We start from the raw sequence: 12,572 nt of genomic DNA, 5'->3' as shown, positions 1-12,572 counted from the left end.
CGGGCGGACAGACCTTTCAAGTAGGGTCAGTCGGTCAGGCTTTTTTTTTTTTTAAAATAACGCAAAAAATCACCAAAATATGTAAATATTATATTTTGCGATTTGGGAAAATACCAAAAAATTTTTGAGAAATTTGGGTCGACATTCATTTGTACAGGAAAATTTTTTTCCCAATTTGTTAAAATCTGGGTTGGTCGGGCCTGTAGAACAGGGTTTTCTTTTTTCGTCGCCTTATGGTCATCTAGATACATAATAGAGAAGAGAATGAATAACAGACATGTTGCTAAAATCCACATTCCAGAGAGTACAGGTAATGTTCTCATATCCGCATTTGAATGTCAGACTTATCCCTCTCCGCATGGGCGTCAAATGCACACGACGGGTTCCAAATTTTCATAAAACATTCAAAAATTTCAGAATTCTACAATTTCATGACCATATTTGAAATCAGCAAGAAAATTGTATTAAAATGAGTACAAACAAGCCTAGTATTGGTTCAGTGGTTCTTGAGATAGCTCTTGATATTTTGAGAACACAAAGCATTAATTTGCAGATAATATTCAAACTATGCGCAGAGATAAGTGTGGTACCCTGGACTAATGCATGATGGGATATAAGGGTCATATGTTTGTGAGTTGAATTCAAAACCTTTAAAATTGTATTACAGAGGTCTTTGCTATATACATGTATATGAACATTCTATTGCAAAACAGTGGTCATTTATAACAACCCTTGTTCTTCAATTTAGAGGTGCAATTGATTGGGAATCTGTATGTGTGTTTCTCTCTCTCCTTTCAGGGAAGTTTTAATATTGTTAATTTATTTATATATTGTGATATTGATTCCATTTTTTTTCTTTTTACCTTAAAGGGGGGTAACCCTATTGGTTTTGGATATGGATTGTCTTTAAAATTACATAATAATATCAAATATCGCCCCCTTTATGCTGCTCGAGAGCATTTTCAGCGTAAATGTGAATAAACAGCCAAATTTGCAATCCAATACCTTGGTATACATGAATTGCATTCTGGGCAGGCAAGCAACAACAACAATTCCCGTTCATATGACGAATGCTGACATGCTGTACAATGCCCGGCCCGTATTGAACGGAAAATATTTGTTGTTTTTTTCCTACCGTTTCAGAAAAAAAAGGAAACAAAATATATTTCCCCTTGCAATATGTACATTTCAAATTAATATAAAAGGTTTGGGTTAAAATGGAGAGGAAAAAATCTTCCGATACGGATTTTGAACCGGTACCTCACGGGTGAAGCATGATGCGCTAACTAATTGAGCTATTCGCCCACTACGTCCGACGTGGAAGTTTTATAAATATATCGGCGCACCGCCTCCTCAGCAGTTAAAGTGGGTTCGCTTTTTTTTTAGAATGTGTATGACGCGAAACCAAAGTAGCTGTTGAGGAGACTCATGATTCGCAATTCATCCCGCACTCCAGAAATCCGGTAAGTTCTAGTATTTACAAACTGGTAACCTGTAAAAGCCGCTTTGTTTCATGATTTCTCCGAAATACGTCGACTTGGAGCGCAAATTTCAGGATAGTAATGAGAAAAATAGTATCTATCATGTGATACCAAAACCTCATCATCAACAATGAAAAAAATCGGGGGGATGATGCTGTCGATCGGGTTACGGACCTTTAATGAAATTTAAAAAAAATTAAATGCAGTAAAATTTCTAACCAAAAAAGAAAAGTGTGTGGCCTACTGGAAACAAGCATGACATTTTGTTGAGCCTTACCCAATGAGGTAGAACCAAAGAGTACTGACTCCGCTCATGGATAGCAAAAAGTTGGGATAATTTCGCTATCTGCCAAGCAGACGATGGTGGCCGACGTCATTTTAATGCAGCAACAGCCAATATCGTAAGCAAAACAAAATATGACGGCAATACTGCCTGGACGTTGGACGCAATTATTTTTCCCCTAGCAGAGGTGTGTTTTTAGTATTGGCCCCGTTACAGAAAAAAAGTGCACAAAACATATTTCCTAGTGCAATATATACATTTTCACATGAAAATAAATGATTTTGGATTCAAAATGAATGTGAAGAAAATAATTACCTGCATTGGGGATGGGGATTGAACTCGGACTGCATGGGTGGCAGGAAAGCCTGCAGACCAGTACACCACGTATAGCTATTGTGTGCAGGTGTGAATTTTTTTGTATTGTATCATAACATTTCATACAAAAAATTCAAAAAACAGTACTTATAATGAGGTTCACTGTCAAACCTCAACGGATTTAGACTGATAAAATATTGCTTGATAACATACATACACTTTTGGAATTATTTGAGACATTTTTGTGTTTACGTGTAAAACCAATGACGACGTCAAAATTCAGTCGATCTTGGCCGCCCCCCCCCTGCTGCCCAGCAGATTTAGATTCAAATTGTGTTTGCATGTTGTGCCAAATATGCGCTCTCAGCGCTCAGTGCACAAACCTTTGTAACATCTAAGCTTAAAGATGCAAATTATCGCTCAATTTTGGGTTTTTGCCAAAAAAAAACCCTGAAGTACACTATTTGCCCTTCATAAGCAACCATAGCGTTATACACAGGGCGAGAATTTGGAGTAGGTACTCTTTGGGTTTAATCTCCTTGGCCTTACCAGATTCCTTGGTCCTGTGCCTTGACTGGTGTAGATTTTGTAGACCTCAAAACTGCTCCTCCACTGCTAGCAGGTGGCTGCCATGTAACTGTGACAGAGGTGACAGTACTAGTACTTAATCCTGCACACTGGATACTTTGTATTGGATTTGGTTCTGAATTAAAAAAAACAAAAAAAAACACAGTAATTTATAGCCAGGATCAGCTCCTCGAGTTTGGTACAGGTTACAACAAGATAATTCGCAGTTAGTTCCTTGCTTAGGGAATTTCAAGCCAACTCAATTTTTACACAAGAGCGTGCTAACCACCAGCGGGGTTTGACCCCCCACAAACCTCTCGCACCATAGTTAAACGCCTTATCAATTGAGTTAACTTGACTGCATAGCAAACAAGAAGGAATGTTAAGATTATTTTTGGCCTTACTGAAACAAAAGGTGAGCAAGTTAGTGTGGCTATGTTCTCGTTTTAGGTTACAGCATTCAACTCATGGTCACATGCGAGGGTGGGTTCGAACCCTGTAATGGTTAAAATGTTGTTTCCTTGGGCAAGACACTTTATCACGCTTATCTCACTCAACCCATGTGTAAAATTGGGAGTTGTTACTGAATAGTCATAATGGTATCATTATTATTGGTAGTCAAATGAAATGATACATCCCTGTGGAAGTGGAATAAATTTGAAGCGCTTTGATACTGTAAAGCGTAATATTTTCACGATATTAATTTTTCACGATTTGAACTATTCAGAGCATGGGAAAACAGTGGCATGATCAAGGAATTATATAAATAAACATAATCTTTCACCAGGTTCGCCATCGCAAATAATAAAGGAGATAAGTAGGAAAAGTGATCCCACCTTGGTTCCAAACCCAGGACCATAATTAGGTTTACAAGACATGTGCCTTAACCACTCGGCCACAGGAGCTTCATGATTAGGCTGGCTGAAATTCAAACCCCATGGGCTATTTGCGGGGAGGAGATAAGTTTAAGTGACTGCTTATGGGTTCGAATTTTATATCCACGAAAATAAAAACCTCGCGAAACTTTGCCGCTATATAGTAACTGCTCTAATCAAGGCGCTGCATATATGTCCAAGTCTACTCACTTGCAATAAAAGATTTTCTTCCCGATACCGATGTTTCTGGGGTAGTCTGCAGTAGAATGGTATACAGCTTGCCAGGAGTGAGTCCACAAAAGGTTGTAATAACAACATTGTCATGGACTTGAGTGTCCACATTTGAATTATCTTCCTCATCCAAGGTTTGAAGCAGATAGTTATCAAATGTCAGGTTGATTTCACCCCAAGTGAATGTCACACAGATGTCAGTAATTTCGCGGATGATGATCTCACCGGGCTGGGCAATGTCTGTGGAGAATGAAAATTACAAAATTTATTGATGACTACTACTTTGAATACGCTGAATAAAGATGGTGTGATGATGTTGTAAGCTACGTTGCTGCTAAATCAAGACTCTGTACAGGGTAATGTCAAATATGACAAGTCTAACACACTGCTACTTATTATTTCTCAATTTTGATATCTTTGTGTGTATGTACAATACGGGCGCACAGACTTTTGCCAGACTTTCTTACATTAGAGTGAAAATGTCTTGCAATAAACGGACATTATTAAATATTTGTAACTATTAGTAACCACCGCATCCCCAAGTCGATCATTGAAGGAAGTCATGCTGTAACATGAAAACTACTACCATGAGAGGACATAATCAAGGTATGCATTTGGCAGTGTATAATTTCTGATGTTATTTTCACTATACGCAAGTGCATCATAGGTAGCTCATTTTTGGGTGATGTCACCGCCATTATCGGTCGGAAGAGGCGTCTAACTTTGGATTTATGCGGAGTTTCCAGAGGTTTCCCGAATTAGGCAAAAAGGTCAATAAGCATCATGGCCACCGCTGAAAGAAACCCGATGGAAATCAATGCAGCTTTTGGCAAGTTATACATACTTAAGAAATAAAGGGTAATGCATTATCCTTTACACCCAAATAATGTGTCAGAGGCAGTAAAAACATAAATAATGGGTGAGGCGCAGGATTACATTGACATTGCAGTAAGTATATCTCATATAAACTCTGTGCGCCTGTATTGACATAGCTGTGGTTCCCATTTTTTTTAACTATACCTCCATTTTTTGAAGTTGGCCAACTCATAACTGCATGCAAAATAGCTCAAAACCTTTCACAGCTAGATCAACATGTCTTATATCATTTTGAGTAGTGATGGAAAATTATCATATTCTATTACACAAATCATGCTGTTTTGTCAAAATAAACATTTTGTTGCAACTTTCATTTATCATTTCATGTTAAATTTTAATTTTACACATCTTGAAATCAAAATATTAACATTCTAAATATTTCAGTTGACCCTGCCATCCCCCCCCCAAATAAATCTGTGAAACAAGGAAACTAAATTCTCATTTTCACCATTTCTTTGTGCAAGAATTGATAGAAACCCATCCATATCTAATGTACATCTATTTGTTTAAAAACTTTATTTGAATTTGTTTATTAATGTCAATGTGAATCTAGACAGAAATAACAAATTACATTATAATATAATTATAATAATATAATAATAGGTAATATTGACAGATTGGCACAAAGATAGCAATTAAAGTCCTGCTTGAAGCTTAATGAATTCTGGTTTGAATCTAAATGTGCCGGTAGAGCATTCCAAATTACCTACAGAGTATTTCTTCCATACAGAGTTCTTTTTTTATCTTTCCACAGTGTACACCAGGTACACTATGTGTTTATTTTATCAACAGGTTACAGCATAAATGATATATTCATAGTAAACAAAATGATAAAATGATGATATGTATAAAAATCAATGCATTTGTACTCATTAATCCGGTATAATAATATTATTATAATTATTATACACAATGGTGTTCCAACGTTTGTGTCATTCATTTAACCTACTGCTAGTATATGACAAGCTTTTGTCTACCTCAGCAATCTTCTTAAGCCGCCTAATGAAGTAACAGGTATTTAAAGAATCCTGTTTGCACTTCACATCATCAATGAATTTTTTTTCTATGAAGAACAAGTAAGTTGAACTTGGACGAATCTGGGTTAAGAATACCTAACAGAACACTTTTCATGTCCAGGTAAACCTGTTTTTTTAAGATTAGGGTTTGAACATCATTCCAGAAATTACATACAACATTATATTTCCAAAAAAAGATGCTGTATAGTCTCAACTTCATGTTTACAAAAGTGATCTTCAGTACGAGACCAAGTTGAATCTTGGGACTTTAATTTGTTTTATTATTCTTACTTGTCTGACAAGATCGCTCCAACGGACCACTCATGACTTGGCCTGCAACGGTCACTATAGAAATATCATAGTTTGTATTAGGCAGTAGGTTGGTCAGCGTTACGTCTCTTGCATCGGTTGGTTGCTTGGAAATAGGTGACGCAGGCGAACCATTGCTTGGTGTGTAGGTGATTTGGTAGTTATCAAAAGAGCCACTTGGAGCGCTCCATGTGAAACGGAGTGACGTTGATGAAAGGGAACTGCACTGAAGATTACTTGGTGCATTGGGTCCTAAAAAGATAGATGATAGTTTTGATAAATTTGTATAGGTGCAGAATACATACAACCATACCTGAAATAAATGCATCCATACATACACACAGACATATGTCTATTCAGTCATCAACAGGGCCCAACAAAGCATTAGCCATGATTTGAAAGTAGGGCATCCATTCCAGTCCGGGATTCTTGAAGAGCGCCGCCAACGTATAAAATCCGGCTAGTCCCCAAACCAGGAAGTAAACAAGCTTAAACAAAATTGCACCCATTGAAGGTCGTATTTGCGAAAACGCATCATAAAGTGCCTTTTCAGAGGCTCCTAACATGGTTTGTAACATTCAACATGGATTATATGGATTTCAACTGGAATTGCCCAAATGTAAACATATATCTCTTTTATTTTGATGCTGTAAAATTTATGTGCTAATCCCTGGCACTTTCTGTGCAATTCCCTCTAACTATACAATTCTACATGCAACTCCCCTGCAAAAGTTATCACTTTTTCCAAGCAATCCATGTAATTTACCATTTTCCATCCAAAATTGGCTATCTTTTCTATATTGGGCCCTGGTCATCACCTGTCTCACCATTTCACAAAATACATTTATATATATATAGAGTCGTAGATATTAAGTAAAAACAGTACCAATTTGTTGTATAAAACACACAATGGTTTAATAAACACACAACGTTTCTGACCAATGGTCCTTTATCAAGTGATGCCAAATATTTGAAACAAAACAAAACAAAACAATAAATCATGTGCGTTGTTAAGCAGACCAAATACATTTGAGTTTACAAAATGAAAAGAATGAAAATTAAAAATTACAACTCACTGCATCTCAGCACTGTCGATCGGACATCTTGATTGCTATCGATAACGTCAATCATGTATTCCGCTCCAGGATTGAGATTATAGAATGGATATGTTGCTGTTGTCATTTGTAGATTAGTTGGGACAAAATCTGTTTGAATTGAAGGCCTGTCCTGGTCTGGTGGATAGATGAACAGCAGGTAATAGTTGCCTGAGTCTTGTCCACTGTCGTCCCATTGGATGGTTATCTCACAAGCTGTCGGTGATGTATTTGTCACGTCACGTACAATGATGACATCTTGCGGGACTGGATCTGAAGGGATGAAGAAGGGCAACAATATTTACAGTGAGGAATTATTGAAAACTAACGTATTGTCACGATTCTCTGATTTCATTTCCTTGACTTCAACTCAAATTTCTTGGCCACATACTGCATCTTACAGATTACGAGCCTGTGAAAGAATACGCTCTTTATATTCCACCAGATGGGAAGACAAAACTTGGATGACCGCGCACACGGTACTTGCAGTATGTCCAGCACCTCCTGTGAGATACTGAAGGGATGCTGCAACCAAACAAAATGCTTTGCTAACAGGACCCCAACAGTTGGAGAAAATTGCCTGTACGCAGCCATCTGATGATGATGATGATGATTACTTCAGGAGTTGAATGGACACATGAGGGCATTTGGCTATTCCATTTAAAATCCACACTACCCCTGTGGAAGATTTAGCTAAAGTCTTTCACAGAGGGAGTATGAGTTTCAAATAGAATAGACATTTGGGTAACTTCCATTTTAATTACTCACTCCAGTTGTGGAAGGTATAGGTAAAGCTATAATACAGGGGGAGTATGGATTTCAAAATGATTAACCCTGACCAATTACATTTGAAAAACAAACTCCCTCTATGGAAGATATTTCCAAAATCTTCCACAGGGGTAGTGTGGATTTCAACTGGAATAGCCCATATGTAGGCTACTTTGTCGATAAGCTGAGATACCAAAACTACATTGTGCCAATGTGCAGTAATTGGCCCTTTTATAATACTTTATACACAAGGCCTTTGGAATAGATGTGTGACATTTTGTAGGCACTGTGTATTACAGTTATTGGAGGGTTGCTGTTTATAGCATCGCTGTTGCCCAAGTATTTGTTCAAATTCACAGAAACTTTCAAACAACCTAGAAATGCATGTATTCTTTTTTCATGATAGTGAGGTTCATAGGAAAATCATCATTGTCGATGCATAAACCGCCATTGGGTACTTTAAACCAGTCAAACATTGCAGTGTTGGTGTGTGTATCAATTGCCAAGGAATTCATAATATATCAAAAGGCTGAAATGTTGATTTAATTAACTCAACATATTTCACAAACAGAATGATTTTAACAATAATGCTGGTGCAAATTCTAAGCAATTCATTATCCGATACAAAGTTTAATTTGTTTTAATTGATTTCGGTTTTGACAACCCTAGATAGCCAACAGCCTCTTCTGAAGCTTATTTCAATTGGGGTCCATTTGAACACCGGAACAGTTTGGGAATAGTCAAGGGTTAATACCCTACTCTTTTCAAAACTGGCTGTGAGATCATGTACAGGTATGTCTTTCTGTATACGGGACCGACGGCTTAACATCCCCTCAGAAGGATGGAATACTTTCATGATTCATTTACCAGATACTAAATTAATTATGGGAGAGTGGAAGTCTAAATTTAATCTACAGAGTTGCCAATTAATTTCAGACATTTCTTTCCCCAAGTCAATATTCCAGCAAATCTCCGCTGCCAGGAATTGAACCCAGGACCTCATGCACTAAAAGCAAGTACCCTAACCATTAGGCCATGCTCTCCCTTGATGATGGTAAAACATACTTAAACATGGTAAAGTATGGTAACGCTTCCACCAATCCCTTTAGTATATTTTATCCCAGGCAGATTTAACATACCTGTTGCTTGACAACGTATGACAGGGTTCTTATTGGTCTGTTCTGCAAATTGTCCTGTTCTTGACAAGACTGCATCCACTTGGAAACAGTATTCAGTGTCAGGTTGCAGGAAATTCACAGTGAACTGACGTGGCTCGTTCACATTCACGTTGGTCCAAGGATTCAGCGAGCCGTCTGGTTCCCTAACCTGGATGCGGTAGAAGTCCAGCTTGTCAGCTGATGGTGACAACCATGTGAGACCTACTGTTGTTGGGGTCACAGAACCAGACTGGATGTTCACATCCTGCGGATCATCTGGACCTGTGAGAATATGGATATATCGTATGTACTTTTTGCCCTTGAACATGGATGAAGCAAACCATTCAATAAAAAGTCTACACCTACAAAGCTTTATCCATATTCAAGGGCCAAAAGTGCATATGAGATGCTTCCTGTGTGTACTTTTGGTCATTGAACATGGATGAAGCCACCTCTTCAATATAAAGTCTACATCTGCAAGGCTTTATCCATGTTCAAGGGCCAAAAGTGCATATGAGGTTTTTCCCACCCAGTGACGATATGTAATTCAAAAATATTGTCACATAGTTAAAAATGCTTTTATTTTCATGTATATGCTACTTTGTGCTGCTTATTTCTAATGAGTCTGAGTAATTTTAAGTGTAAGATGTACATGATTTTTTACTCATTCTAACCATAATTGATTTTTATTCTAACCCTATGGTTTAGTTGGAGGCGTACTCAGTGTTGCACAGCCCTGACCCGATAGGGAAGCCCCAGGGTGTATGGTTTTGTAAGGCAAGGCAGGGTTACGGTTATATAAATTATTAATGGTTTTAAACTTCAATCCTGAATCAGGCATTTTTTAAATTTCTATATACAATTAATGCAGCATAATTTGTGTAATGTACTTCATAGATGGTTTGCTTATTTTGATTTTTTAGCCTACATCAAGCCATTATTAATTATGACCAAAGTTAATTTATACTATAATTGAACTTTGACAAAAGCAATTTTTCGATCACCTTCACTTTCTTGCAGGGTTCGCAGGTTTTTGCCGCAGGTGGAAAAAACCGCGGTTTTAACCACTTGGCAAAAACAGTTTTTGCCAGTTTTTGCCGGCAAAAATGGCAAAAACTAAAAAAGTGATTTATAGTTCAGTTTTTTCATCTCGTTAAGTTACAAAAATAAGTTCCCCAAGTGTAACAAGGCCAGGTTTTATAATTATAAGCAATATATTAAGATATTAAAGGCATGCGTTTTCATTGCTCAAGTGCATTTAATCGAAATGTGGCATGTATCAAATTCAAAACTTTTTCATTTTAAGGACTTGATGAGACAAAAAATATGTTAAATGACTCATTAAAAGTTGTGTATTACTGTTTATGAGCTTTCTAATTTGAGTGACTATAATATGCGAGTTTTTGCCAGTTTTGCCATTTTTGCCGGTTTAAACCAGGCAAAAACTGGCAAAAAAAGTTTTTGCCAGGTTTTTGCCACTTTGCCGGCAAAAACAGGTTTTGCTGGCAAAAACCGAACCCTGCTTTCTTGACCATATGAAGTCAACAAATTCACCAGTCCCATGACACTAAATATGTTGTGATCCACTCCCCGAACAAAAACCCTCACATGTGAAGTAATAAAAACTATACAAGCAAATTGCATGTACTTACATGTTCTAATATCTTTACAGAATGTCAGGTCCTGCTGATTGCTATTATAAATCACAAGCACACAAATTTCATACTCTGTACCCGGCTGCAAATTATTATAGGATTGTTTCAAGACATCACCAGCTTGAATGGAGGTCTGTTGAGGCTGGACAAACTGCCCTCCTACAATGCTGAGAATATACTGTTGGGCATCGGATACAGGCCCCCATAGAACACTTGCTGAACTTGTGCCAACTAATTCGCAGTACAGTGTACGAGGTTGAATTTGTGCTGCAAATAAATCAAACAATAATTAACAAAAATAATTCATGAAAATGAATCACATGTGAGGTTTGACTTTTAACTTTTATTCTTTTCATCCTTCCTCCCTCCCTCCCTCCTTTTTCTTTCTTTCCTTCCTTCCCTTCTTTCCTTCTTTCTTTAACAAGGGTAGCTCCTTCATTAACTGGTACTGATCTCCAAGGGGACCCTGAGTAACAATTTACCAGCATGTAGACTGATATTGGACTCAGTCATATACTGACATACCGTATTTCGTCAAATAAATTTCCCAAAGGGGGGCGTTTAAGGTCAATTTTAGAACGATAATTCCCGTTAAAATCATTAGGTAAACTTAAAACTCACGCTAAAATGACGAACTATGAACTAGAAACACTGACTTCTGGTTCACTTCCGGGTTTCCAATCCAGATTTTCGCCAATTATTGACGCTATTATCGACCATGTGGACAACTTGGTAAGCTTACTACACAAGATAGCATGGAAATATTGGCATTTTTTAAACATCTTGGTTGAAAAAAGTGGTGGGAGCGTTTTTTTGTGGGGGGCGACTATTTGACGAAATACGGTAAGCTTAAAAAGTTACCTTTTCAGAGTCAGAGCAAAGACGTAGCTTTTGATTCCCTCACAACGTCTTCATTCAGCGTAGTGGTTACACCTCCCTCCCTCCTTTTTCTTTCTTTCTTTCTTTCCTTCTTTCCTTCCGTCCTTCCTTCCTTCCTTCCTTCCTCCCTCCCTCCCTCCCTTCCTTTCTTTCTTTCTTGCTTAATTGCTTGCTTGCTTTCTTGCTAGACTTGAACGACAACTACGGCAGCAACATAATTTTACCAACCCGCGCACTACCACTGTTTAATATTCTCAAATAAAGTTCGAGCATGTGATTCTTAGATAAGATCGAGCATTGCTAACACCCACCAATTATAACATCATCCTTACTTTTCTTTATTTATACGTTTCTTTATTTAAAAAGAACGTCTGGGCATATATCGTTTTAAAAAATAGTTTATTTATAGACATAAACTATACTAAAAAAAGCCACGAACATGATTAAGGGACAATAATAAATAACCTAGAAATAAAATCACAAAATATCTTCAAAAAAGATTACATAATAAAATAAATGTGCTTTATATGAACAAACATTTTATACGGGTTAATCTTACGACTTTAAATATTTCGACATACAAGATGTATCAAAATGATTGATATCAGTTTTCATAAAGGATGAGTCTAACACAATAAAATTCAACATCAGATCCAAATTGAAAGCAAATACTTCTGATATTGGACTCAGTCATATACTGACATAAGCTTAAAAAGTTACCTTTTCAGAGTCAGAGCAAAGACGTAGCTTGCGATGCCATCACGACATCTTCATTCAGCGTAGTGTATACACTCCTCTGGTTACCAGGTGACCAGAGGAGTGTAACCGGTGGGTGGTCAAGTGATCAAGTGATCAGTTCGGACAATGTAGAAGTTATCAGTAGGGAGGATAACTTCTGGAATCAAAAGATCAGAGAAGCCTTAGAGATCAAGACCCAAGACCTACACTCAACAGGGATGCCGGATATGACCTGCTCGCCATCTACGATGATCTGCTGACACTTGACCACCACCTGACCACCCGGTCGGAGGAGTGTAACCACTACGCTGAATGAAGATGCCGTCAT

General features: G+C 37.5%; 2 protein-coding genes across 2 annotated transcripts in view; both read right to left on the bottom strand.

The window, feature by feature from the left end:
* Positions 1–2,750, bottom strand: part of LOC140166286 (tenascin-R-like) — a 22,008-nt gene extending 19,258 nt beyond the window's left edge. The window contains exon 1 of the mRNA XM_072189698.1: positions 2,629–2,750. The gene's annotated coding sequence lies outside the window, so the exon portion shown is untranslated. The remainder of the gene's footprint in view (positions 1–2,628) is intronic.
* Positions 2,625–12,572, bottom strand: LOC140166849 (tenascin-R-like). The gene is made up of 7 exons (XM_072190338.1): positions 12,452–12,572; positions 10,625–10,894; positions 8,955–9,254; positions 7,030–7,320; positions 5,936–6,205; positions 3,732–3,992; positions 2,625–2,782 (listed from the first exon to the last, which is right to left on the bottom strand). The coding sequence occupies exons 1-7, from the start codon at positions 12,570–12,572 to the stop codon at positions 2,625–2,627; spliced, it is 1,671 nt and encodes a 556-aa protein (XP_072046439.1).

This window comes from Amphiura filiformis, chromosome 12 (genome assembly GCF_039555335.1).
Source record: "Amphiura filiformis chromosome 12, Afil_fr2py, whole genome shotgun sequence".
Lineage (NCBI taxonomy): Eukaryota > Metazoa > Echinodermata > Ophiuroidea > Amphilepidida > Amphiuridae > Amphiura > Amphiura filiformis.
This window is presented reverse-complemented; position numbering and strand designations above follow the sequence as displayed.